Source organism: Durio zibethinus, chromosome 10 (genome assembly GCF_047325235.1).
Source record: "Durio zibethinus cultivar Kanyao isolate XHJ-2024 chromosome 10, ASM4732523v1, whole genome shotgun sequence".
NCBI lineage: Eukaryota > Viridiplantae > Streptophyta > Magnoliopsida > Malvales > Malvaceae > Durio > Durio zibethinus.
Genome location: NC_143171.1, coordinates 9,456,232 through 9,482,229, shown reverse-complemented (window position 1 = coordinate 9,482,229; position 25,998 = coordinate 9,456,232). Strand labels below are relative to the sequence as shown.

The window sequence follows — 25,998 nt, the reverse complement described above, 5'->3', positions numbered from 1 at the left end:
ATATATTTCTAGTAGTCTTCTTTTCTTATATTTCTCTTCAGTCCTAATATTTGTTTTAGAAAGAGCAAGGATTTACCAAACTTTCGGTTATGGCAGTTTTCTTTTGGAATACAACAAAACAATCAAGATTTCTTTTAGTTTTTCTGAACTTCTTTTCGACTGCTGAATTTGGATTAAGAAAGAAGGTTTTCATAAACAATTTAACATTGGGTTACAAACTAAAAATGATTCAAACCCATACACATAGAAGGGGAAATAATAATAATAATAATAGTAAAATGGCTTTTCCCCTACACCTGAGATTCAATTATATATCAGAATATCTGCTACATAAACATATAAACAAGATTACAAACAATCACAGCTCTTCTTTTGGTTTCTCTTCTACTTTTGCAGGCTTCTCCACTATTAGAGGAAAACCATTCCCCACCCAAGCAAGATAACCTCCTCCCATGTTGCTCACATTCTTAAAGCCCTGCAATGTAATGGCATTGAGTACAGTCAATTACTACTGTTCTAGTCTAGTCTAAAACCCTGATCCAGATGGGGTTAGTTCTGGTCCCAATGACTTACAATTGAGAGAAGATCAGCAGTTGCATAAAGGGATCTCACCCCACTTTGGCACCCCTAAAAGAAAAATGACTTGGATTAGCCGTCTTCCAACTCCCATATCTTTCATAGTGAGAAAGTAAATAACAAATTCAAAATTACCACGACAAGAAGATCGTCCTCCTTGCAACGAGATGAAACCTCCTTCAAGAATTCAGGATTTTTCACCCTACCTGCACTCCAAAATCATATAACATTATTACACTTCACTAATACCAAAATCATAGCTTGCAGTTGTGAGAAACTAAGGTTAGACCTTGTAGTGTGTTGAACATGTATGGGATATTCAGGATCCTCTCCGCATGCACATGTCCCTTCTTGTACTCCTCCACGGTCCTGTGATAAGAAATGAATCCCAAACACAAATTTGAAAGGAACTTCAATGAATAAAAGGGAAAGAAGAAATAACCAACAAATTTCGATGAACAAAGACTCAAAGAATCCTGTTACCTGACGTCAATGTAAATATTGCCTGACTGAAGCAAGTTTTTTGCTTCAGTAACATCAATGGTAACAACTTCTGAGCCTGAGCTGTAAAAGATGAGAAGAAAAAGAAACAAACCACAGGGGAAGACAACCAGAGAAACACCCATATCAAAGTTATGCACCAACTATAGTAAGAGAACCAGATGCTGTCCTAAATCCACAAAAGGACAAACAGTCACCTTATATCCAGAGAGGCCATGGAGAAAACTGATTCGCTATTTATATGTTAGGCTTTGCCGACTTTCTGCCGTTGTTTCTCAGAACCTGCGGCTGTTTCCTGGGTTTTTTTTTTCCTGGTGAAGATGGAAAAAGTGGGATGAGATTGGTTAGGTTACTTGAAAAGATATTGGCATTTGTTTAACCGCTGCTGCAGATTGTTTCCGCACTTTCTTGGATAAGGATAACGACCTGTAATAACTCCTACTCAGCAGGTGCGAATAACATCGTGCCACGTCACCTGTGAAAGTAAAGGAGCAACAAAACATCGACCTTTTCCTGGTGGAACTCTTTCTCCACTACAACTCCCCACCCATGATGTTTCTTTCTCGTGCTTTTACAACTCCACCCTTTAAAATTTGCCGATATGAACTATTCATCTATTTCTTCTTTGTTGTTCATCAATTACAAGAAAACTATTATTATTATTTTACTGCTATTCAAGATTAAAAAAAAAAAAATAAAGGGCGATATTCTAGCATGAATATCCACTAACCAGGGGCTTTTCTTCATAATTTTGTCAAGATACTCGAGGTTTGAGAAAAAGGATCACAATAAGCTTTTGGGTATTTTTTGCCTTCCTCTTTTCTCTTTTTGCTTTTTTTTTTCCCAATCTCCAACGCTGTATTTATGCAATAAGAAAGACGGCTTTTAAAATTTTCAGCCATTTAGACTGAAGTACCATTTACAAGGATTTTGTCCAGGGAAGACAGTTACGTTTTGGACCCTTTGGTTGAAAATTAGCTGGGACGACGCCCGTGGATCAGTTTGATGCGGGAAAGAAGCTTTGTTGGTCATCAAACTGCAACAATTTTACTGGCTCCAAATTTAAAAGGGTACAACAGCATCATCTCGAACATTTTGTCCTTGCTTTGCAGAGACAGAGCTGCTGAAACAAACTTCTGATCCCTCGCCAGCACAATGCAAAACTGAAACATAACATTAGAAAGAATACAAAATTAAAACCAGAGGCATCTGGGGGAAAGCAGTTCACACACTTCATATAATCCAATCGAGAGACGTTTACATCATACCCAATTTGAAAAACAAGCCAAATGATCACTGTCCAATTATTGATTCTAAACTCTGCTGTTGCTCCTCTTGATCTGTCAAAGGAAGACAAAAAGATTTTACTGACAATAAAACATGTTGGGATAAGATTCTTATCTTTGCAATTTAGGAGGGGGTGTAGACAAAATATGTCTTCATGACATGCAACAAAGCAAAACAGACTGGCAATTCAAGTAACATTTTCCACCACCAAATGCCATCCTTGCACGATTAGACCAAGTTCTAGCCAAGTATACACTAACAGGGACATTTCATCCCACTGCTATTTACGTCTCTCAACTGGGACACTAAGAAAAGGCTTCCATAGCCAAGACAAAGAACTTTCTACAATCTCAAATTGCTAAGAATGAATCACCTCAACCAAACCCCAAAAACGAGCACAAAAGCTAACTGTAGGCTGGCTCACGTCTTTGTTTATGCAAGGTCGATATTCAACACACTTTTGTAAAAGGCATCCTATTCACACTTTTATCATATTGGAAATGCAGACATGTCTGATGCTCAACAAACTATCAAGATTTCTGCAAATACCATTAACAGTAATGCTTAGAATTATTCCTCTAACCTTCATAAGCAACTTCTTTGAATGTACTTAGTAGTTAATTGAATGTTCATGGGGATTACTATGACCATGAAATTAGAGAGAATAAGCGATGTCCAGTATAAAAGTTACCAATTAGTAGATCATAGTATCATGACAAACATGGTGGTACATGCAAAATGTTGGTTGCAATTGATCTGCAAAGAGCTACCATATAGCCCTTTAATTTTTCCAGTTAATTCATAAATACACATGATTTCACATTTACAAAAGCTTTAAGTTCAGAATAAACAATTTAGCTTACAATAAAGATAGTGCCATACCTTTTATAGTGTATGTAACTCTACAATATGAATAATCAATGAGCAGAATTAATGCTGCATCATTAAACATAAACATACAACCAACGCCTTTGCTCACTAACCTCAGAATATGCAATTTCGGTTGTCATATCGAGTTTGCACACAGGGCAGAATGTCCCCCACTTAGTCAGCCATGACTCTACACAGCTTGAATGAAAATCTACAGGCAACTTTCATGTTTATTAACAGATATCTACATAATAATGCTAGAGTAATGAAACAAGAACTCAAAATAAAAACGATAGAGAAAACAAGCTTTAAATGTGGTGTTCATCTGTCTGCAAACAAAATACTCTCTGTTTCAAATTGTGAAGTCAAAGTGATTTTTAACTTAAATGGTTGAATAAGTGCAAGAACGCATAAACGGCAGTGCCTACAATCGAAGGTCCATAGCTTTAGGGATTAAAGTATTTCCCCTACTGCATAGTTTCTCATATTTTGAATTTGTGGAAATCTACAAAGTTCGCAATGAAGGAATGTAGCATAACTAAAAACCATGTATCTTCCACTTTCTACATTTTAAACAGTTGAATTCCCATTGTCATGAAAAAACAAGCTAACTAGTAACAGCAAAGAGATTCCTCATAAGGTGGGAAGTTAAACAATGATAAAATTACACACAAGTAAAAAAGCACTGCAAATCAAATATTAAATGCTAGAGATAAGGCGGAGGAGCAAAATCCTACCATGTTGACAAGGGAGAAGTTTAAGAATTTCCCCATCCTTATAATCCTCAAGGCAAATTGCACAAGTTTCTCCGGTAGTACTCAAACAAGCAGAACTAAATGCAAGACGAGGAAGAGCTTCAACCATCTTAGTATCAACACTTTTTACTAAACTTGCTCTTCGCCAATTGGACAAGCATCTAGGAGCAATAAAAGCTATCACCAAGAAAGCTGCTATAACAACAAGTGATAGAAAACATATAGAAAAAACTGTCAATGCCTTCCCATTCAGCGGCGAATAAATGCAGCATTCTCCTTTTTCCCCTTTAGCATGATCTTTCAAAAATTCACCAGCAGATTTAGAAACGAAAACCGCTAGCACTTGGATTCCTTTAGGGTTCACCATCACTTCAAACAACAAAATGCCTCTTTTAATCTATTATTAGATAATTGTCTAATATTATAAAAAAAACTTAATTTAATTCAATTAAATTAATTTTGAATGAAAACCCATTGACAAAATTAACTTACTGTAGACTAAATTGCCTCCATCTTTATCATCGTAAACAATTGCAGCAGAAAAACCCCCACTCTGAGCGTTTTGGATTTTTTCCTCGAAAGAACAATCGCCTCTAATTATTAAAGCAAACCTTATCGGGTCAGTTTTGTTGAATCCATATTCTTTTTGGAGTGGAGTACAAGCATTCAAGGGATCCGCCACTTGAAGAGCACCGCAAACGCCAGTGTTATTCCCAAGAGCTAAACAACGCAGAAAAAAAAAGGCAGTTACTTTTATTTTTCTTTTTTGAAGTTCGAGTTTTTTTCAAGAATTTCTAGCTTAAATCAAAGCATAAAAACAGTTAAGCTCGAAAGAGTTTGTTTTGCTAAGTTCTCCTGCATTTTCCTAGTAAACAAACAGAAGGAAAAGGAAAAGTTACCGAATTTGGCAGGAAGGTCGGGGAAGGAAATGGTGAAGGGCTTCAAGACAACGGTAGCTGAAGATAATTCAATGAAATAAGCGATAAATACTAAGGAAAGTCCAAGCAAAGTTTCTCTCATTGCTATCTTTTTTTTTTCCCCAACTTGTTCGAGCTTAGCTTTAGATTGCAGATGAACAGCCAAGTGAAAGAGGAGTCTTGGAGAAGGCTCTAGCTCTGGGGAGCAACGTCGTCGTTTTCTATAATTGATAAGACGGTGCGTTTAAGTTGGCGGAAAGGTCTACGACTCTATAATCTATATATTTACGGTTTCTTAAGGGTTAGCGAACTCTGAGGCAAGCAACCTTTTGGTTTGATGATGGAGGAAATTTCGAAATTGCCATTGCCAGAAGCGTTTCTTAAATTTCTTGAAGCAAATGGAATCGACCCTTCAATTTATTCGGCCTCTGATTCAACCCCTCGTTACCTAAGGTAACTTAAAACTTCCTTTTATCTAACGCTGAAGCTCACGCCTTTATTTTATCTGCTTTAATTGTGGGTTTACTTTGCTGTCTTGTTGGATTGATTCGCAACTCATTTGTTTGCTTATTATGTCTTTTTTGTGTGCGTGTGTGTGTTTGTGTGTGTTTGGGAAAGGTTGAAACCTGGGAGTGAAGCTGAACTTGAAGAAATTGAAGCTGAGATAAAGTGTAAGCTTGAGAAAGTGAATTGGTTACCTGGTTTTTATTCTCTTTCACCTGATATTCAGATTGCTAATTCAAAGGCATACCAGGATGGAAAGGTGAGGAATATGGCATTTATATCAATACTTGTGGTGATATTTTAGCCTAGTTTCCTTGATTGAGACCTTTGATATTTAAAGTTGTCTGATATTGTATATGTATAAAGTGATTCTGATCACTTTATTCCCTCTTATCCTGTAGAACTGTTTGAAAACATGGTTGTAGCTTATAATTTGAAGTTTCACACTTGAATGTTTGTTGTCTTTTTAGGCATTTTTTTTCAGGATTGTCAAGCATACTCTTTCATATCCTTCAATATTATTATTGTTTCAATATTTGTTTTGGTCTTTCAGATCTATGGAATTGATGCTGCTTCTGGAGCTGCTGTCTCATCTTTGAAAATCTCACCAGGGGATCATGTTCTTGATCTCTGTGCTGCTCCCGGTAATTGATTTTTTCTTCTTGTGAGTATTATTGTCAACTGGTTTAGTATATTGCTCATAAATTTCTCAGTGTAAATGGAAGACTTCATAAAATCCCAACCATTGTAAAATGCAATTTCTGTTTTCCATCTTGAAGGGATGATTCTACACAAGTTTTTCATGGGGTATGTATCAGTGATTCTGTTTATTATACTGGGTTAGTTGGTTTGAATATTACTGAAAACTATATTAGTGTGCATTCTTTCTCTTCTTATGATCGACATGTATTAGGGAGGTAGACTTTTTCAGGAAGGATATGGTTTGAAAGGATAACTTCTAAGATTGAATTCTCAAGTATTTTTTAGATGCAGCTTGGCATAGGATGTTATATTCATCTAGCATGCTTTGCCTGATTTATATATCACATGTGTGAAAAATCTTCAGGTGCTAAACTTTGTATGATGTTGGATCTTCTTGGTGATTCGGGTTCTGTAACTGGTGTTGATGTTGCAAGACATCGTTTAGTTGCTTGTAGAACAATGTTGCAGAAATATTCTTTGGGTAATCGGTGCCGACTATTTGTTGCTGATGGAACAACATTTTCCCTTGCTCCTGTCAGGCTTGATTCAGTTTCAAAATCTTGTAATAAATCTAAATTCTTTTTATGTATTTCTTGAAGCCTTAAAGTTGATCCTACAAAAATTTTTAAAAACTCTTTACATACATGTCTATCTGCTTTGACATGTTCTTCTGTCTAGTATTAAACAGGGGATTCTGCGGTTGAGGAAAAAGATGACAAATTTAGGGAGTGGACTTCCAGGAGACCATGGAAAGAAAGGAAAAGAGCAGCTAAAGCAAGGGAAGCCAAGTCCTCACAAGTGATTGCAGTGAGTGAAAATCCTGAACTTATTTTCTATGGACGGCATTCTGGAGTAGTTGGGCTCTGTACAAATGAACTATATAAAATTGTGTCTGATCTTGAAGTGTCAAGCTGTGGTTATGACAAGGTGAAGTTGCATTTAGTTTTAAATCAGCTGGCAGTCAAATGTCTTCTTTTTTTCGTTTTCTTGTTTTCTTTATCAAATACAGGTTAATAAGTGCTTGCAACTTAATTCAGGTCCTTGTGGATGCAGAGTGCACTCATGATGGATCAGTCAGACACATCCAAAAATTTGAACATTGGGGCTGGAGAACTCTTCAACGTCGTGTATTGGATGCAGAGAGAACAGACAGCTTAACCGTGCTTCAGGTAATGTCTTTTTTCCTTCCCAATATTTTAAGTTGTTAATTTAGGCATCTGAAGTTATATTTTGATTGAGAGAACTCCTCATGCTCTTCTTCCCCATGGTCCATTTCATTCTATTCTCTATTCTGAATTCTTTCCATTGTGAGGCTATTAAGCTTCCTCACTTTTATTTGCAGTTTTTTTTTCCCTAACATCAAGTATAATTGTTTTCTTGCAGTTAAAACTTTTAGAGAATGGTTTTAGATTGCTGAAAGTTGGGGGCTTGCTTGTTTACAGCACTTGCAGGTTTCATTGGCAGTTCTTGTGGCTTATAAACCTATTCCGCACACACTCAACATAAAAAACCAGAATGATGTTTGATTGCCTGTTTTACCTTTTCCATCAATTAGTTTGACAGTTGCTCAGAATGAAGATATAGTAGAGCACTTTCTCAAGGAAAATGCTTCTGCAGGTATTGCCCCAAATATGTTCTATGAGAAAAAAATGTCTCAGAATTTTGTTATTGATGTTTGAACGCAGAGCCTTGTCATCTTTATCTTTCAATCTTATGGGATAAGAGATATTGCCTTTGGGTTGTGCAGAACTGCAGGAAATTGATGAAGCCAAAGGATGGCCCTGTAAGAGTGGGAGGATACCAAATACCTTTCGCTTTGATGCCTTGACATCACGAACTAGTGGACTCTTTGTAGCTAAGTTCACAAAACTGGCCGTTTAATTAAGGTTTGTTATTTTTAGTTCTCTAGAAGATGAATTTGCTGCATTTTTGCTTGATAATGCAGCTTCCTTGCATTACTTACTGATTTACTTGGGAATAATGTCTTTGGGTGTGGATAAAAAGTTCTTTATTCTTCCATTCCTCCCTTCTTCTCTCTTCCAGAACTGAATACATTTTTGAATGCAGAGAATTGTCTCTTTATAGCTTCATTTCATTCTCTTGGATCTCAGCTGCTGCCTGTTTTGCTGCTATTGGTACCGGCCACTTCACACAAGAGGGAAAGGGGAGTTCATGGCGACTAGCGTTTCAAACAGTCAGCTTTTTTCCGAATAGAGACACCATTCATTTACAAATTGTACATTGGGCATTTGGGTTTTTTCTACCAACATAGTAGTTATTGAACTCATTACCGCCTTACCACATTTTTTTGTATAACTGTCAAGGTGTTCTCAAGTTTTATCTGTGACGTACTCTTTCTTATCGACTTAATATAATTAGAATTTTATTTTCGGAATGTTTCATACAAAGATTGAATCTTGATTGATAAAGAAGAAAGTTTCTACTCCTTACCAACCCGTATTGATACATAATGGGAGATTTAGGTCAATAAAATTCATTGCACTTATGAATGTGAGATTGTCAATAACATTCATGTAGAGATTCATTTGAGACAATAATAATAATAATAATAATAATAATAATAATAATAATAATAATAATAATAAGGTCAATAACATCTTTTTTAATTAAGTTTTTGTAAAAATTTTAAATTATATCATTTTTTTGTTTTTTTTTTATATTATTTTCATATGCAACCGTGCTTAAAAATTACAGATAAAAATTTAAACCATGAAACTTTTGTTATCCGGAACGTAGGAGTGCATGTAAAACAATTTTCTTTGCGAGGAGATCAAGCAAATCCTATGCATGCTCGAAGAGTGGAAAATGTATTGCCTTTGCAATGACGTCAGCAATTGTGACGCCTTGGTCCACAGCTAATCGTGATCAAAATCTGAAGTGGATTGCCTTAATCCGGGGGGGTTCAATTCACTCTGTATTTCTAGCCAGTTTACTAGCTCTTAAGTAAGGAGCAGCCCCCGTATACTTTCATTCTTATCCGCTCCAGCTGATTTTGACATTCCAAGTTGTATATTCTTCTTCCTCAGCAACTTGCCCCACCATCTACCATGCAATTATTATATATTCTTTGAACAATGCATTGTGAAAGTAATTATGGAATTTGAGTTGTTTATTCGTTGTTTTTTTTAAGAGGTGTTTGCAGTTTAAGTATAAGACAAAAGGTTTTAAGTATTGAAATTTAAATTTTAAATTTATTGAATATTATTTTATATCTGTATAAATTATTAAATTAATCGGCTTATTCATTGTTTTTGCTACACGCATAAATTTTAATTCAAAATATAAAGAAGTGAATTTTTTATTTAGAGAGTTAAATTTTGTGTTTGCAGTGAAAACACACCGTTGGTGTGCAACAATATTTACCTGTTTAAACAGAGCCCTCTTCACCATCTAAAGCTTTCGCTACTAATTTTCTCGTTTTCCTTGGAGAGCCATAGCCCATATAAGCAGCAGGGGTCATCCAATCCGACAATCGAGACAGCTCAGTCAATGTTTTTCAGCAAAAGTCATCTGAATCATTTTGATGTTTGCTCCTATAAAAACCTTGCAATATTTTATAGGGTCCCCACTAGGCTGACGGATTCAAGTTTTCTCTCTTCCACTTTGCTCCTCCTTTGACCCTCAGAAACTCCTGATTCTGGTCATAACTAGTCGTGGGATTGTAAAACCATGGTCTAACAATAACCAGCTGTTTTATAATTTGCATACCCTTAATTAAGGTAAAACAAAAACTATAAATAGCAATGGTCAACAATGTTTTTCATAAACCTCATACACAGTAAGATTTTCTAATCCATTATTTCATTTTCTGTCCTTTTACAATATGGGTCCTTTGTTTTCAACTTCTTCTGCTGGAAAATGGCTGGGATTGGTCACAGCTATTTGGGTTCAGGCAATTTGTGGCAACAATTACACATTTGCGAATTACTCTGATGCATTAAAATCATTAATGGCTCTTACTCAGCTGGAGCTCAATAATCTTTCAGTCGCTAAAGATGTTGGCAAGGCTTTTGGGCTTCTTTCTGGCTTGGCTTCCGATTGTTTGCCAACCTCAGTTTTACTCATCATTGGATCACTCGAAGGGTTTGTAGGATATGGAGTTCAATGGCTTGTTGTCAGCCAACGAATTCGTCCTCTTCCTTACTGGCAGGTAAATATGTAGAAATAGAATGTTACGTCAGAAGAATTATGCTAATAATATATAGTCCATCCTACACTGAGTCGACTTGAATTAGCTACACTGATTCCTGAAAATTGAAATGAACGTATATCTGCCTGTAAAGCTTTACTGTGTCTTAGCAGTATATGAAATTACCTGACTTTGGATTGTATGATCCATTGCAGATGTGTATATTCCTGTGTCTGGGAGGCAACAGCACAACATGGATGAACACAGCAGTTCTAGTGACTTGCATGCGAAATTTTCCAAAAAATCGTGGTCCGGTCTCAGGTATCCTTAAGGGTTACGTTGGACTCAGCACTGCCATCTTCACAGATATCTGCACAGCTCTCTTCTCTTCTGACCCTTCTACATTTCTCCTCATTCTTGCCGTTGTTCCTGCCATTGTTTGCCTCACTGCTGTCTTCTTCCTCCATGAAACCCCACCAGCTTCAAGGCCAAGTGAATTACAAAAAGAAACACAACATTTCCACATCTTTAATAGCATTGCTATCATATTAGCTGTCTATCTATTGACCTTTGATATCACTGGAAGTCATGGCCAGTTTTTGTCATTGATATTTGCAGTAGGACTTCTTATCCTTCTAGCTACTCCATTGGGAGTCCCATTATATTCTATTCTGTCCAAAACAAGGTCTAATTCTGATATTGAGCAACCAATCGAAGAGCCATTGCTTGTGAAACAATTAAGGAAGTCAGACACAGCAACTGCTGGTGTTAAGCTAGAGGATCTTGAAAGAAAACGACCATTGATTGGGGAGGATCACACAATCACTGAGATGATAAGAACATTTGACTTCTGGATATTGTTTGTGTCATTTCTTTGCGGTGTTGGAACAGGGATGTGTGTGATGAACAACATGGGACAAATGGGGCTAGCTCTTGGCTACTCTGATGTATCCATTTTCGTATCTCTCACTAGCATTTGGGGTTTCTTTGGACGCATTGCTTCAGGTTTATTATCAGAATACTACATCTGGTAATTAAATTTTGCTTATCCTTCCTGCTCCTCCTTTAAAATTATAATCATCCATCCACTTGCCATCTAATCTCTCAAAAATTATTTGATTTTTGCAGGAAATTTGGGACACCGAGGCCTCTCTGGAATGCAGCTTCTCAAGTTCTAATGGCTATTGGATATTTAATCATGGCTTTTGCCTTGCCAGGATCACTCTATATCGGCTCCATTCTGGTTGGAATATGCTATGGAGTTCGCCTGACTATAACAGTCCCAGTTGCCTCAGAATTATTTGGGCTAAAATATTATGGTCTTTTATACAACATCCTAATTCTGAACCTTCCACTGGGCTCATTCCTATTCTCTGGCCTGCTTGCTGGTTATTTATATGATGCCCAAGCCAGTGCCAATGCTGATGGAGGCAACAGCTGTTTTGGGGCTCATTGTTACTGGCTTGTCTTTGTGATCATGGCTGTAGCATGTGTCCTAGGATTGGGCCTGGATATGTTATTGGCCATCAGAACTAGAAATGTCTATGCCGAGATTCATGAGAGCAAAAAATCCATTGCTTCAACTACAGATTCTTCATCAGCAAAATGTTGAGCAAATGCTTATTTCTATGGCTGTAAATTATAGTATAGTAGTTGTATTATTCTCTTTGGGATTTAATTACCAAGTAAAACTTGATTGATTTTATAAAAAAAAAATCTCGATTTATCTTCAATTAGTACAGTTTACTATTTGATATAAATGATAATATTGTTTATTAAAATCAAAAGCCAATTTGAATATCAATCCATATCTATATCACTCAAGATATTTTTTATAGGTTAATAGTATAATTTATATATTTAGTGGTTATTAAAGAAGTCCTAAGTTTCAAACTTTTCATAATTAATTGTTGAATAATTATTCAGCTACACTATCTTTACATTAAAAATTATTTTTTATTATTGAAAAAGTAAATTTTTTATATTTTAAGAAAAGTTTTGTATCCACGTGCCACACCCTTAAAAGTTAAACTCAACTTGCTATTTAAAGAAATAAAAGATTAATTTTTTTTTTTGTTTTTATGTAGAGGTGTTTTGAAGTGATGGATTTCGTTTTATAAAAGTTATCACGGAATTTTGACAGTTAATACGATTAAAAAATGTAAATAAAATGTTCTGTTTACGTAAATATTAATTATATTTTTTTATTGAAATAATCTCAAAATGAAATCTGGCATCATAATTTAATCTCTTTCCTTCTTGAGGGCTAAAGCGACAAGCCGTGTCCAAGGCCTTACCAGGGAGAAAGCAAAGCTAAACCAAAAAGAACAAGAAAAAAAAAAAGGGAAGAAGTTTAATGGAAACTGATAATAACAGTTCAAATTCGAAGACTTCAGCTTCTTCACTGAGATGGGGAATCCTTCGTCGTGCTGTTCTTAATCTCGCCAAAAATCCGGGTACCCTTTTGATCATTCGTTTCTATTTGTTTATAATGAAAGTGTTTGTCGTTGATTGTTGATCTTAATCAACTTGTAGAAGATGAGTCTCAATTGGCGATGAATATCATTTCCAGAAAAGCAGCTAAAGGGTTCAACTTGATACCGTGTCAGCTGCTCCACCACGATCACGAGTCTAGAGATGCTCGACTCTGCTACACCTTACCCATTCAAGGATCTCCCAAGCTTGTTTTAACGTGAGTTTTCATTGGCCCTATTTCTTTTCTTTTTTCCTTTGTTTACGACTTTTTTTTTTTCATTCTCTTTGCACCATTTCTTCGAACACTTGGTGGAATGAGCGGTTAATGAATGTAACACTCTTTTTTTGTTAATGAATTATCATTGCTGACACTGAATGGGAAAAAGAATGAATTGTTTTTTCTTGGAATTAATTTTGCATCTCAAATCAAGCCTTTTTACTCTATAGGTGAAAACTGATGCTTTTTTTTTTTTTTTTCTAATTTGCTTATTACTGAAGCTTAAGATTCAATGCATGTGTGCTAACAGTGAACGTGTTTGTTGTCTTTGAAATCTTATGCAGCCAGAGAGTGGATAATAGTGCCAGCCTCAGTGATTTTGAGGTGTGTAACAGATTCAACATTGACAACACTGGGCTTGTTTGTAAGTTTTTCCCCATTTTTTCATTATTTTTGAGTTGGACCACTCATTGTTTATCTTTAGTAGTTTAAAATTTCAAACTTTTTCCCTTTGTCATTAGTTGTCAAGGTCCATCTTTATCAAGTAAGATTCCTTTCTGGTTCATGGCAAGGTGGTTTGATAGTGTTAACTTATTGAGAGCATTACATCTTTTTAAGTGCTGATGAGAATTGTGTCATATTGAAGTTCCCACCCTACTGAATATGGTAAACTTGTTTTAGGAAAACAAATAACAACATTTTCAACATTTCTGTCATGATTGCCATTAATTTATTTGCTTGTGTCACTCTAATTGTAAATTATACATCTCAATAGTTACAAAGCTTTGAGAAATAAATGAAATGAGACACCTTTTTTTGTCTGAGTTCATGTTTTTTATCAGCTTGTTGTTGTTGTTGAAATATCAAGTGTGCTAAAGTTCAGTGAGTTGTTGTCTTTCTTATTTATTTCCTTTCCTTTCTCATTTTAGATGTTCTTATACAGGTCAGTGGCCATCTGAAGATGTCCTTGCCTATTTTTGCTTATCACATGGCAACATGTTCAGGTTTGTAAAGCGGGTTACTCTTTTCTTATAAATTGCTTGAGCTTGAGAGCCAGGGTATTATCATAATTTGGCTGCTTGTGTTATTCTGTGAGTTATTTGTATTCCTTTGCTCTTGCATGATGTCTCTGCATTCTTCTTCTAATATACTAGGTCTAAAAGAGTTATTGAGCTTGGGTCAGGTTATGGCTTAGCTGGATTAGCCATTGCAGCTGCCACAGAGGCATTAGAAGTAGTGATTTCAGATGGAAATCCTCAAGTGGTTGATTGTATCCTTTTTACTTGGTCATGTAAACTGTTATTAAAAGAGGAAAAATGACAATCTTAGCTTAATGCTCAAAGCAAAAGGAAGTGATTCTAACAAGGAGATTTTGATTGTACCGATATTTTTTGTTTTGATTCAATCTTGCTTCAAGCCATTTTTTAACAACCTTGTTGTGTGAAATCTAGAAATTTCAGGTATCGAGTACTTAATATTTCAAAAAAAAAAAAAGGGTATTGAGTACTTAGTAACTTATGGAACTCTTGAGTACTTAGTAACTTATGAGTTCTTCTTATTCTTTTTCTTCTTCCTCTTTCTGGAGTTTTAACTATTGTTTTCTCTATTGTGCTTGAATAATTAGCATTTAATGAGGTAGTATGGTTTTTGCTTGATTATTTTAATAGAAGCATCACTGATTGATTGTTTTTGAGTTAAAATTTTGGAAGCTTTTGTAATAGTGAATTTATTTATTTTCTTGGATACTGGGGGATATTCAAGGTTCTTTTATGTTATATTATTTGTGGAGGAAACAATTTCTCCCTATCATTCCTTTTTCTTTCATTCTTTATTCACTTTGGATATATGTTCTGAGCTTCGTTTACATGAAGATATTCAGCATAATATTAACACGAACTCTGGCGCATTTGGTGAAACAAGTGTGAAGTCCATGAAATTACACTGGCATCAGAAAGAAATTTCAAATCTCTCTCACACTTTTGATGTCATTGTTGCAAGTGATTGGTAATTCCTATTATCTGCTCATGTGTTATCAATAGCACATAAATCATATTCAATCTTTTTTTGTTATGCATGACTACATGCCTTACCATCGACTGTGTTGTCAGTGCTTTGTGACTGGCAAATTATATCTTCTCTTTTACTATGGATGGCACCAGAGTGCTGGTCGCCATCAGTCCAATCCCTGCATGTACATGCCAGTCCACATCTGTTGATTTGCATGATCCATTCTTTTTCTTTCCTCATCAAGAATTTTATAATTGATCTAGTGAGGCTATTGGAATAAAAACTTAATTGTTGGTTGCATTTTTAGTGGCCTGGGGATGTCTGCATGGCAAAGTTTTCTTCACTAGTTGAGAAAAAGTGTCTGTATGTGGTACATGCGGACACATGCTTGCACGTACTAATTTAATTTTCTAATCTTTATGCTGCACTTATCTTCTTTCTTATTCTTAGCTTGGCATCCAATTTTCAACAGCACCTTTTTCAAGGAATTCCACAAAGATCTTGCTCGAATAACTCAGCTCTTGTTGAAGATTGTGGGACCCTCTGAAGCTATTTTTTTCAGCCCTAGAAGAGGCAACTCATTGGATAAGTTTCTGGAGGAAATTGAGGACAATGGCTTGCTTTTTAGCATAACAGAGAGCTATGACACTGAAATCTGGAAATGTCATCAACGGTTCATGAATGGTGATGACTCCTGGCCTGGCTATGAAAAAGATCATTGTTACCCATTATTAATTAGAATTACCCGATGAACTGGTGGAGCTCGTATTCATCCCATCATCCACAAATATTTTTGGTATCTATGCACGGTTCATGGGAAACTTATGTTGCCGGTTGACCCATGTTGGGCAGGCATGAGTAGTATACTGGTTATCTTGCAAGGCACCAAGATTCACATGTACATACACTGATCAAACTAAATTCAATTGCTATTTGCCAAGTTACTGTTGGGAACAGAAATGTACTGATGTTTTCTTTTTGATTTATCCTATTCATGGTGACTTCCTTTTTAAATTGTAACATGGCTGAGTGCACTGAAACTTTCCATGGATCATTCCTTATCTCCCTTTGGGCAACAAAGTTGGACTTTGAAAGCTTTTACTGTCAATGACTTAAAAATGACCCTTGCACTCTCCAACTTAAAAGAGATAAGTTAAACTACTTGATGTTCAAGTAATGGACTCCGCAGGAATTGGAAAATTTTCTTGCAACTTTAAGCTTTACTTGGTAGGACGGAAAGAAAAATGTAAAGATGAAATATTGAAAGAGTAGAAAAATGGAAAGATAGAAAACCTATTTTTTCTTTCTATTGGTTTGGTGTGCTTGATTAGACGGATAAGAGTTGAAAGTAAATGTAATTTTTTTTTTCATTCATTGTTCGATAGAGTTGAAAAGTAGAAGGAAAAACAAGTAAAAATTACATGATTTTAACTTTATAATCTTTTGTAAATGAAGATGGAAAAGAAAATTCTAAATATGATAGATAATTTTGTAAATATGTAATTCATGCTCACACCTCTCCCATTTTCTCTTCTCTTTTCTTTACAATTTGAATTGATTTGTTTTTGTTAATGAGTATGAAATTTTCTTTCCTTTTTTTTTAATTTTTCTATCAAGCACACTTAAAATTTATTTTCCTTATATTTTTTCATCTATCCTTTTCTATCCTTTTATTTTTCAGCTGTACCAAGCCCAACCTTTGACTTTTATGTTCCACCCATTAACATCCCTTCCTAATGTGAAAAGAAAATGAATGTAACTTCAACCTTAGTTGTTACGGAATCACTGTTTTTTCTTTAATCTTCTGCGTTTGTTTTGACTAAAAGTGGAACACCAAGTCTGAAACTTCTTCAATAAATTTTGGCTGCTTTTTAGAACTATTAATTCTCCATCTTCCTATTCTTCAGTATACAAACAACAAGTCTAGAACCGGTTCCTATGGCCAACCGCCATTGATAAAGTACTAACTTCTTAATTTTAGTGATCAAATTTAATATTGAACGACCTCAATTACCAAAAAAATCGGTTCCAATGGTTAGTTTCTTCAAACCCTTACAATGGAGGAAAGTGATTGAAATAGGGTACTTCATAGACGTCTAAAGCAGGTTACAACAGTGTAAGCCAAATCTGATGATTTAGAAAAGGATATCAAGGCAGAAAAAGACTTAGGATATCAAACTATATATATAATCATCCTTAAAGTCCACCTTCCATGGAGATTGTTGCTTTCATGTCATTTCCCTCTTTCAGTTCCTTCTATAAACACCACTGGCAGTGGATCCTGGTTGGTGCTCACACTATATCCTGATTTACATTTTCTTTCATCTAGCACATAATTTCCATACAAAGCTTTCAAAGATACACGGTAATTTCTAGAAAAAAAAAAAAAAGGCTTGAAAGACAAAGACAAAAGCTGAGGGAAATGGATAGATGGTAGGTTGTGGTGTTTTATTTTCCTTTCTTCATGATGATTTTTGCATGAATGGTGGTGTTCCTAAAACAAGTTGGGTGAAGAATCATTTCCCACAGGAATCTGATAGTCATTAATTTGGGCGGCAATTTGGATGGTTACTTTTGTTTGGCCTCTTCAGCTCTATATTTTCCTTCCTATTTCTAACAACATTGATATTTTCTTGCATATGCCACGCCCAAAATTGCCCTACCATTCATCAAAATTAGAAAATTTCAATATCCGTCCCCACTTTGGCTATCTTAATCAAAGCTATGGTGACGTTTCACCACCTATTTCATCTTTATATATATTCCAAACAGAAAAATAAGTATTATTTAGAAGATGATTGATGATGACTTATATTAGTAGTCATATCTTTTTTTCCTTTTATAGACCAAAGGTCCGTTAGGAAAGGTAATCAGTGCTTCTAATATTTTGGAGTATATCACTCGTAATAATTATATCATAATTAATCAATTAAAATTTAAAATTAAGTATACTTCACCGAAATATTATATAAAATTTACATATATAAATGATGGATATTTATATAAATTTTTCATCTTGATTGAACAATTACAAAATTACAATAAAAAATTACAAATAAAATGCTCGCATCGTGTTCACTTATTCAAATGGCACTGAATTAATCAATTAGATCCTGAAACGTCTTTTTTAATCAATCCGATCATTATTTTCTATTGATGCTAACTTCAACATCCACCTTGAATCTAAGCTTATCCTGTTTTCACATTACAAACCCACCCACTAAATGCTTTGATAAAACTAGGAAATAACCAATCATTTTAGATTGCAAAGCTATATTAAGTAACTATTTCAACAAATTCTGGTTTTGAAGCAAACTATTAATTGTGCAATTTTTCTCTTCAATGGAACAAAAATTCAGTTACAGACTATTTTATAGAAAGCTCATTTGAACATGTTCCTATAAAGAGTTCCAAAGAAGTTGAAGGTTTCTTCGATTATTAAAACTATCTCTGAAATTATCAACGATTGCAAATTCTACAAGCAGTTCTACACTCAAGTCGACGGCAAAAGAAATCGAAGTTGAAGAAGATATTATCTAGGGTCCTATTGTCACAGATTGCGGCTTCAGTTCCAGATTTGTGCCGTTGTTCGATTTAGGAATGGGCTCGTTCGATGTCCAAGATCAGTGTAACATTCAGATTGGTGTTCAGGCACTCAATACTTTAGGGCGTAACTACTGCTAACAATGCTGCATACAAGGTTTTTGAAGAAAGGCTAAAGAAAAAGTAAAAGATATAAGGCAAGAGTAAAACTTGAATGGTATATATAAGGGTGGAAGAACCCTCTAGAGGTCCCTTTATATGAACGGTTGAGATAAATCCTATTTAATAGCTTTCATAGAGTTCAAAGTTTGCATAAAATTACATAGGAGAGTTCAAATTTACAAGAATTTTATAAAAAGGAGTTTGAACCAGGTGGGACTATCTTTAGAAGTGCTCGCGCCTTGTCTTGCCATTGGGCCCTCACCTTAATCTATTTTGCTCACACCTGGGCTTACACTTGTACCCACGTCTGGGCCAATCTCGAACTTGTCAAACTTGATCTCTTAGTCAATGCTTACACACCCTTTCTGGGTCTTGGTCTTGCCTCCAAAACCTCTGTTACACCTTTGGGCCTGATCTCCTTAACTGTCTGACTCAGTCCCACTAGAACTAAAACTTCACCTTGACTTGGAGAGAACCCCTAGGCTTGGTCCATCCTTCGAACTGTGACAATCTTCTACATTTATTCTAGCAACACCCTCGTTGCCGGAGGGATATTGCTCTCGAACTGCATGTCATTGTGCATATCAGCTTTGTCTCCTGCCTTGCAAACCAATTTTCAGTTGTCTCGGTCCCATACTAGAACAAGTGCTTTGCTATCTCCGTTGTTCTTGATCTGAGTATTCTTAGCACTAACCTATAATGGTCCTTTTCTCTCAAGTTGTCAATGCTTTATCTTTCTTTGAGTTGCTTACTGCACACTCTCTCAAAAGGGATTTAGCTACACCTTGAGACTTATGTTGTAGCACTTCGCTGCCACTTTCCCTTCAACTCCCAAAGAGATTTCGACCTCTCGATAGAGTCGAATATCACCTTAGGCTCATGTTGGTGCCATTCATCACTGCTACTATTCTTGCCTTTGAACAACCTCTTTGCTCACTCGATGGTTGAAAGTTTAATACATTTTGGGCATTCCCTGACCTAATGCTAATTGTTATATAAAATGCAACTCTAGGGCTTCCACTCCTTGCCCTTCTCCACAACGGCTTTGTCGGTCTTGGCGTTTCAAAATCTAGGCTTTTCCATAGCCTCCTCTTTAAATAAAGAACTGCTACTTACGTCTAACCTACTATTACCTTTACTTCTAAGCTTTGGAGACTTGGTGCACTTAAACTCAATCATCGATTTCGTAGCATTAATGGCCTAACTTAACTTTTGCACGACTCTATACTGTAACTCGGTCTTTACCCACAACTACAAACCATCTAAGAAATAGATTAAAGCCTCATCCTAGCTCATACATAGGACCATCAATAACAGCTCTGAGAACTCTCTATAATAGTTTCAAATTCTTCCTCGTTAAGTAAGCCTGTGGAGCTCCTTTCGAGCTTCATCTTTCGCATACTCTGGCTTGAACTATTGGCTAAGTTTTTCACAAATTGGTCCCATGTGGTGATTTCCCATTCACTACATCGGACATTGTCATCCCTATGGTGCCATAAAAAAAAAGCATTATCGCTAAAAAACATAGTAGTTGAGCTTACCTTACCATCATCTGTTGTCCCTGCCACTCAGAAGTGTTGTTCCATACCCCACACACAGTCGTCCACATAGAGTTGGCATCGGGGCGGGGCGGGGCGGTTTTTTGCTTTCCCCGCCTCCGACCCGATGCTTCAATGTTTTACCCGATACCTGATTCGTCCCCGCTCGGAGGTTGTTATTGAAAAACCCGACCCCGACCCGCCAGAATATTATTTACCCGAAGTTAACCCGACTCGACCCGACCCGAATTCAATCTACTACCTATTTAAATTTACCAAAAATGTAATAAATTATAATCTAAATATATTATAAGCATTAACAAATTTAACAGAATCACTCATAAATTCAAACTTAGTACATACTATTTTTTTATCTAGTAAAAATCTCATAAATTCTCATCATAAATAATAGAATTATAAAATACATAAAATATAGTAAATTCAAACTCACAAATTCTTACCATAGATGATGGAATTATGAAATATATAAAACTTAGTAAACTAAAATTCAAATATTAAACAAGCATAAGTTAATAAATAAATTTAAGCATAATACATGATACAAGATGAACATCAAAAGCTTAAATCACCATAATAAAAAGCTAAATTGTTTGAACATCCTTTCATCCAACATGATAAAAATCTTTCAAGATCACAATAAATCATTCCATCATCACTAAGCTCCATATCATCATTCTTCTCTAACCACACTAGTCCTATAAAATAAAACAATAAGATGAATAAATAAATCTCATAAAATAATATATTTAAAAATAATAATATAAAAATGAATTAATTAAAAAAGATAATATTATTTACCAAACTAGTTATCTTTTCCTCAATCTCACTCTCATCAACATCTTCGTAAAAATATTTTTCTTCTAATGAAATTGACCTTACAAATAAAAAAATAAACTATTAACAAATAATATATAACAACAAAATATAATAACTAACAACATGCTAAAATAAAAAATAAAATTGCATAATATACATTATTGTACCTTCTTCTTCAGCCCATAACCAATTTTGACCACATGTTAAAGTTTCTATAGTTGATGGATGAAGTCTATTACGTTGCGCACTCACCAATCTCCTTTCAGTACTAAAAGTAGACTCTGAAGCAACAGTAAAAACTGATATGGCATAAATATCTCTAACAATAAGTTGTAAGGTTGGAAATTAAGGTCCAGTTAGTTTCCACCAATTCAATATATCAAAATCTCCTTTTCTTGGTATGAATTCTCCATCCAAATAACGATCTAACTCTGATTTTACTTTTGATTTTTTCTTTTTTTTCCTTAAAACAAAATCATCATAGTCTCCCAAATTTTCCAATTCAGTAGCATCAACACCATCTAAGAATGAAAAGCTTGAACTAGAAGGTCTTTCTTCCTTTTTCAAAGCCAATTTCTCCTCATACTCCTTAAGCAAATCCCGACATATTTGTACAATCCTTTCAATTTCAAATTCAGCATTTTCTCCATAAATCTTTTCAAAGTAATACTCCAACAACTCTGTTTTGTATCTTGGATCTAAAATTGTGGCAACACCCATTATACCATGCACATCATTCCAATATTTTTGAAATTTTCCTAACATGCTCACAGCCATACATGAAATAATTCTATTAGTATGCATAATCCATTCATTCAATGCCAATATTATTTTGCAAACATTAGGAAAATAAAGATTTGCAGTAGCATATTTTGTGCCAGAAAAACCTTCAGTGATATCATAAAACAATTTCAACTTCTCACAAATCTCAGTTGTAATGATCCAATCATTTTCAGTTGGCAAATATTTGTACAAAGGATCACCATGTAATTGCACACAACGAGGAAAGACATCTTTATAAAACAAAGCTGTTCGAAGCATTAAGTAAGTAGAGTTTCATCGTGTTTTGACATCAACACAACTTTTTTAAAGTTGGAATGCGCGATTGACGCACTGCCTCTTCAAAATTTTCCCATCTCTTTGGTGTAGCATTCCAAAAGAGGACACTATCACAAATTCTATCAATTTCATCTCTAATCACACTCAATCCATCTTTCACAATCAAATGCAAGATGTGTGCACAACAACACATATGAAAAAAAGTCCCACTAAGCAAAAGTGCATCACAACCAATTCTATCAATTAACAACTCAATAACACCATCATTCACACTACAATTATCCACTGTAATAGATGAAAGTTTTCTATCAATATTCCAATCTAAGAAACATTTCATAAACTTGAAGTAATGACCTCTTTCGTATGTGGAGTTGGCACATATTCAAACCTAATTAAACAATCAATTATTTACACTAATTTAATAATTAATTCAATAATAATAATTACTTAATAAAAAATGAACAATATCAAAATAAGACAATTTAATAAAATATACCTGATGATGCGTTTTTGTAAGTTTCATTGATTATCGATGTAATGAGCAGTGACAGCCATGTATCCTTTTTTTTGGTGATCAGCAGTCCACATATCAGTTGTCATAGCAATTCTCCCTTCATTAGCTTCCAACTTAGATATTGTCTTTGTCTTTTCCTCTTTGAAAATCTTTAAAATATCACTCTTTATAGTATTTCGAGAAGGCATAGCAAACAAAGGTTAGAGACTGTAAGAATACTTTCTGAATTGCACATGATCAACCATTGATAAGGGGTATTCATGCATGATTATCATCTTGGCAAGCTCCCTTCTTGTGACATTTTGATCAAAAGAAAAATTTTTTAATGTTACTTTTCCATCTGCCTTCCTTTGATTTGCTAGCAACACTTATTGACGAATATCCATTTGAAATCGTTTGCTGCACCTCTCTGAATGATCACGTAAATGACTTGTCCCATTCTTAGAAGCACCACCAAGTTTTTTCTTACAATAATTGCATATTATCTTCCATTCATTATTGATCTTCTCTTTTCTAAAATGTTTCCATACTTTTGATTTTAACTTACTTGAGTTATACCCACTATTATCAACTTCAGCACCCTCGTTAGTCACACTAAATGATGGAGTTGTATTTTCATCAGATGTTGGAATAGGAGTTTGCTGAATTGGTGACTGATGTGAGGTAGAAGTAAAAGGTGTTGGGGAACACGAATTATCTCCCAAATTAGACATTTCACCTTCATTCATAAAAAAAAAAAAATTAGAGTTATTATTTTTTATATTAACAAATAAAGCAACTAAATAAATTAACTGTTACTAAAAGCATAAGGACAACTATTCACAAAGACATCATTCAAAAAATTTGAAAGGAAATTTAGGCACGTAGAGAGAATGAAAGAGAAAGATTATAATTTATGTCATGGAATCTATACATAAGAAGAAGATCAGTGAGTAACAGAGTTTGACAGGCAGAATTTTCTCAATCCAAGTTAAAAGTGTAGTAACAAGAAAATGATAAGGATTAACTTGAAAATTTCAACAATACTATAGAAAGAAGTAAATACCATAAGTCAAGCCTGTAAAAGATTCAGCCAAAGCTAAAAAGAAAATGGTTAAAAATCCTAAAGGCTCACAACAAAGTAATGCACGAATGGTCAACCAAATCTAAAAACATGCCAATAATTTTACTTAATAACAGATAATTCACAGGTCCAATTTTAATTACAGAGCATGTCTAAGTATCAGTACCTTTATAAAGGTAACGTTATATGTAGAGACACCTGTTATGGGTGTTGAACTTCCATTTAGCTTTTAGTAAGTAGGCATATTTTATTAGCATTTTCTATTGACAGAAATTTAATTTATTTCTATTTTTAGCCTAGTATAATAATTTACTGGATGATATAATGCACACTTTTGCCATCCATGTGTTGTTCTTAAGAGTTGAATAATAGAGATGAAGATAGTTAATGGTAGCAGACCATCTAAAAACAACTAAATTTAATCTAAACATTGACTGATCAAAGGAATTGCTACTTGTGCCTTGTCAATGAAATCCTGGTTTCTTCTTCTGACAGGCTGTCAACGTCTAAAAGTGGGAATCTTTGTAACTCTAAGATAGTTTTCATCCTACATGTGTTTTGATGTAATTAAGGTTTACATCGTGTTTGAATTGTTAATGCTTTTGTAAGTTTTATTTACGTACTGTAATATTACAAGTTTTCTTTTTTCTCTATGGTAGCTGCACTTGTTTGTGTTGCTGATTTTGTTCTTTTATAGCAAGACAATATACACATTTTGTGTATAATCTGTCCTGAACTATAGCAGCATGGTTTTGCATTTTGCATTTTACATTCACATTTTACCCATTTTGTTCCTGGTTTTACTTCATGATTGTTTCAAAATTCAAAGTAAGCCATATAACACTAACATCGTATCTGCAGGTAATCCAGTATTCGCTTTCTGCTTTGAATATCTTTGGCAGTTGTCCATTTTGGCTCACCTACCTCAAGTCTGATATTTTCCTTTCCAACTGAAATTCTATATCGACTCAAACAATATTGTATTTGACTTAACCCTCAATTTCTCTAAAAAACTACCAATCTTTTCATATTGGTAGCTGGTTGACTTGTGGTACTTAAATTTTGCTATCTATATATTATTCCACTCAAAACAGAAACACTTCTGAGTATTCAATTCAAGAACCAAGCCATTAAGGCCTCAGTATGTTCAATACTTTTGTCTTGTCTCTAAGCTATTAGCAAGCATTTAAGAAAAATACATAATAAAAAATATTGATACTTGTAAATAAGATATGTAAAGGAGATGACTTTGGCTTACCTCAGAATTGCTGGTACTAATGGAGATTACTCAAATGAAGGCTTAGCTGTTGCAGACTTGCAGTTTCTGCCTTTATGGACTATAACCCTGACGAAATAAATGTTGGGCAGTCATTTCAGCATTCATTGAAAATGTGGACCTTGATTAGCAGCTTCTTGCACAACAAGCCTAGCGGGAGGCATAGCTTGTTCTCCTAGTTGTGGTTGATTGATCGACGGGGTACTTACTATGCCCAAAACTAGATACGCCCGAATCTGGTTCCAACAAGACCCGTTCTTCGAAACTCGCCCAGTTGTCTACCTGCCCGAGGTCGATCCGTCGGAAGGGACTACGCCCAGAACTGGATGCGCCCGAATCTGGTTCCAACAAGACCCGTTCTTCAAAACTCGCCCAGTCGCCCACCTGCCCGAGGTCGATCCGTCGGAAGGGACTACGCCCAGAACTGGATGTGCCCGAATCTGGTCCAACAAGACCTGTTCTTCGAAACTCGCCCAGTCACCCACCTGCCCGAGATTGATCCGTCGGAAGGGACTACGCCCAAAACTGGATGCATCCAAATCTGGTTCTAACAAGACCCGTTCTTCGAAACTCGTCCAGTCGCCCACCTACCCAAGGTCGATCCGTCGGAAGGGACTACGCCTAGAACTGGATGCGCCTAAATCTGGTTCCAACAAGACCCGTTCTTCGAAACTCGCCCAGTCGTCCACAGTTAGATTTTCACTGTGGATAAAGGATATGAAAAAACAAAACAAGGTCTGTCGATTGCCGAAAGAAACAAAGTTCAGAAACCCTAAAAAAATTACTTATATATATAGTAAGGGTATTTTGGTAAATATATCGGGTCGGGTCAGGTCGGGTTTCACATAAACTCGACCTCAACCCGAATTCGATATTTCAAAAAATAAAATCGACCCGACCCGAAACCCATTTTTTTAAAAAAAAATCCGCCCCTAAATAATCGGATCGGGTCGAAACTCAACGATTTCGGATTGATTTGCCGACCCTACGTCCACATCTATGGCTGAGCAACTTTCTGAGAATGGCTTTTACTTAGGCACTTCCC

General features: G+C 35.3%; 5 protein-coding genes across 18 annotated transcripts; 3 read left to right on the top strand and 2 right to left on the bottom strand.

Annotated features, from left to right (window-relative positions):
- Positions 1-167: 167 nt before the first annotated feature.
- On the bottom strand, positions 168-1,434 carry STR18 (sulfurtransferase 18). Of its 2 annotated transcripts, XM_089766722.1 has the most exons (6): positions 1,275-1,434; positions 1,060-1,140; positions 866-945; positions 712-782; positions 574-627; positions 272-475 (listed from the first exon to the last, which is right to left on the bottom strand). In XM_089766722.1, exons 1-6 carry the CDS (start codon positions 1,292-1,294, stop codon positions 359-361), a joined length of 423 nt encoding a protein of 140 aa, XP_089622848.1. In that variant the 5' UTR covers positions 1,295-1,434; the 3' UTR covers positions 272-358. The 2 variants fall into 2 exon arrangements, with proteins under 2 accessions (XP_089622847.1, XP_089622848.1); XM_089766721.1 differs by lacking the exon at positions 1,275-1,434 and having other exon boundaries at positions 168-475; positions 1,060-1,268.
- Positions 1,435-1,502: 68 nt separating this feature from the next.
- RMR1 (receptor homology region transmembrane domain ring H2 motif protein 1) lies at positions 1,503-5,162 on the bottom strand. Of its 9 annotated transcripts, none has more exons than XR_016345740.1 (8): positions 4,889-5,162; positions 4,482-4,709; positions 3,972-4,358; positions 3,247-3,445; positions 3,056-3,120; positions 2,346-2,417; positions 1,808-2,240; positions 1,503-1,700 (listed from the first exon to the last, which is right to left on the bottom strand). XR_016345740.1 is itself a non-coding variant. In XM_089766718.1 (6 exons), exons 1-5 carry the CDS (start codon positions 5,007-5,009, stop codon positions 2,391-2,393), a joined length of 861 nt encoding a protein of 286 aa, XP_089622844.1. In that variant the 5' UTR covers positions 5,010-5,151; the 3' UTR covers positions 1,807-2,240; positions 2,346-2,390. The 9 variants fall into 9 exon arrangements, 3 of the variants coding, with proteins under 3 accessions (XP_089622844.1, XP_089622845.1, XP_089622846.1); XR_016345741.1 differs by having other exon boundaries at positions 1,503-1,697; XR_016345743.1 differs by lacking the exon at positions 3,056-3,120 and having other exon boundaries at positions 1,808-1,933; positions 2,029-2,240; positions 3,348-3,445.
- Positions 5,163-5,226: 64 nt separating this feature from the next.
- Positions 5,227-8,507, top strand: LOC111293137 (S-adenosyl-L-methionine-dependent methyltransferases superfamily protein). Of its 3 annotated transcripts, none has more exons than XM_022885894.2 (10): positions 5,227-5,359; positions 5,525-5,669; positions 5,964-6,054; positions 6,477-6,674; positions 6,801-7,039; positions 7,150-7,281; positions 7,496-7,563; positions 7,668-7,729; positions 7,860-7,998; positions 8,224-8,507. In XM_022885894.2, the coding sequence occupies exons 1-9, from the start codon at positions 5,244-5,246 to the stop codon at positions 7,991-7,993; spliced, it is 1,185 nt and encodes a 394-aa protein (XP_022741629.2). In that variant the 5' UTR covers positions 5,227-5,243; the 3' UTR covers positions 7,994-7,998; positions 8,224-8,507. The 3 variants fall into 3 exon arrangements, 2 of the variants coding, with proteins under 2 accessions (XP_022741629.2, XP_022741630.2); XM_022885895.2 differs by having other exon boundaries at positions 8,180-8,507; XR_016345738.1 differs by lacking the exon at positions 8,224-8,507 and having other exon boundaries at positions 7,555-7,729; positions 7,860-7,948.
- A 957-nt stretch (positions 8,508-9,464) lies between these two features.
- Positions 9,465-12,717, top strand: LOC111291977 (protein NUCLEAR FUSION DEFECTIVE 4-like). Its single transcript, XM_022884136.2, has 3 exons — positions 9,465-10,283; positions 10,478-11,292; positions 11,391-12,717. The coding sequence occupies exons 1-3, from the start codon at positions 9,957-9,959 to the stop codon at positions 11,872-11,874; spliced, it is 1,626 nt and encodes a 541-aa protein (XP_022739871.2). The 5' UTR covers positions 9,465-9,956; the 3' UTR covers positions 11,875-12,717.
- On the top strand, positions 12,536-15,981 carry LOC111291978 (S-adenosyl-L-methionine-dependent methyltransferases superfamily protein). Of its 3 annotated transcripts, none has more exons than XM_022884137.2 (7): positions 12,536-12,718; positions 12,798-12,954; positions 13,299-13,378; positions 13,898-13,958; positions 14,109-14,224; positions 14,826-14,958; positions 15,434-15,981. In XM_022884137.2, the coding sequence occupies exons 1-7, from the start codon at positions 12,619-12,621 to the stop codon at positions 15,711-15,713; spliced, it is 927 nt and encodes a 308-aa protein (XP_022739872.2). In that variant the 5' UTR covers positions 12,536-12,618; the 3' UTR covers positions 15,714-15,981. The 3 variants fall into 3 exon arrangements, with proteins under 3 accessions (XP_022739872.2, XP_022739874.2, XP_022739873.2); XM_022884139.2 differs by having other exon boundaries at positions 15,412-15,657; XM_022884138.2 differs by lacking the exon at positions 14,109-14,224 and having other exon boundaries at positions 13,299-13,338.
- Positions 15,982-25,998: the final 10,017 nt, after the last annotated feature.

Bases quoted from the DNA above. Each gene is read 5' to 3' on its own strand.
- STR18 (XM_089766721.1), bottom strand. From the start codon at position 1,202: ATGGGTGTTTCTCTGGTTGTCTTCCCCTGTGGTTTGTTTCTTTTTCTT. The intron at 628-711 runs GTAATTTTGAAT...TTTTTCTTTTAG, and splicing joins AGGACGATCTTCTTGTCGTG to GGGTGCCAAAGTGGGGTGAG. The intron at 476-573 runs GTAAGTCATTGG...ATTACATTGCAG, and splicing joins CTGCTGATCTTCTCTCAATT to GGCTTTAAGAATGTGAGCAA.
- LOC111293137 (XM_022885894.2), top strand. From the start codon at position 5,244: ATGATGGAGGAAATTTCGAAATTGCCATTGCCAGAAGCGTTTCTTAAA. The intron at 5,360-5,524 runs GTAACTTAAAAC...TGTTTGGGAAAG, and splicing joins TCAACCCCTCGTTACCTAAG to GTTGAAACCTGGGAGTGAAG. The intron at 6,055-6,476 runs GTAATTGATTTT...AAAAATCTTCAG, and splicing joins TGATCTCTGTGCTGCTCCCG to GTGCTAAACTTTGTATGATG.
- LOC111291977 (XM_022884136.2), top strand. From the start codon at position 9,957: ATGGGTCCTTTGTTTTCAACTTCTTCTGCTGGAAAATGGCTGGGATTG. The intron at 10,284-10,477 runs GTAAATATGTAG...GATCCATTGCAG, and splicing joins GTCCTCTTCCTTACTGGCAG to ATGTGTATATTCCTGTGTCT. The intron at 11,293-11,390 runs GTAATTAAATTT...TGATTTTTGCAG, and splicing joins TTATCAGAATACTACATCTG to GAAATTTGGGACACCGAGGC.
- RMR1 (XM_089766718.1), bottom strand. From the start codon at position 5,009: ATGAGAGAAACTTTGCTTGGACTTTCCTTAGTATTTATCGCTTATTTC. The intron at 4,359-4,481 runs GTAAGTTAATTT...TGTTGTTTGAAG, and splicing joins TGGAGGCAATTTAGTCTACA to TGATGGTGAACCCTAAAGGA. The intron at 3,446-3,971 runs GTAGGATTTTGC...AGTTGCCTGTAG, and splicing joins ACTTCTCCCTTGTCAACATG to ATTTTCATTCAAGCTGTGTA.
- LOC111291978 (XM_022884137.2), top strand. From the start codon at position 12,619: ATGGAAACTGATAATAACAGTTCAAATTCGAAGACTTCAGCTTCTTCA. The intron at 12,955-13,298 runs GTGAGTTTTCAT...AATCTTATGCAG, and splicing joins TCTCCCAAGCTTGTTTTAAC to CCAGAGAGTGGATAATAGTG. The intron at 14,959-15,433 runs GTAATTCCTATT...AATTTTCAACAG, and splicing joins GTCATTGTTGCAAGTGATTG to CACCTTTTTCAAGGAATTCC.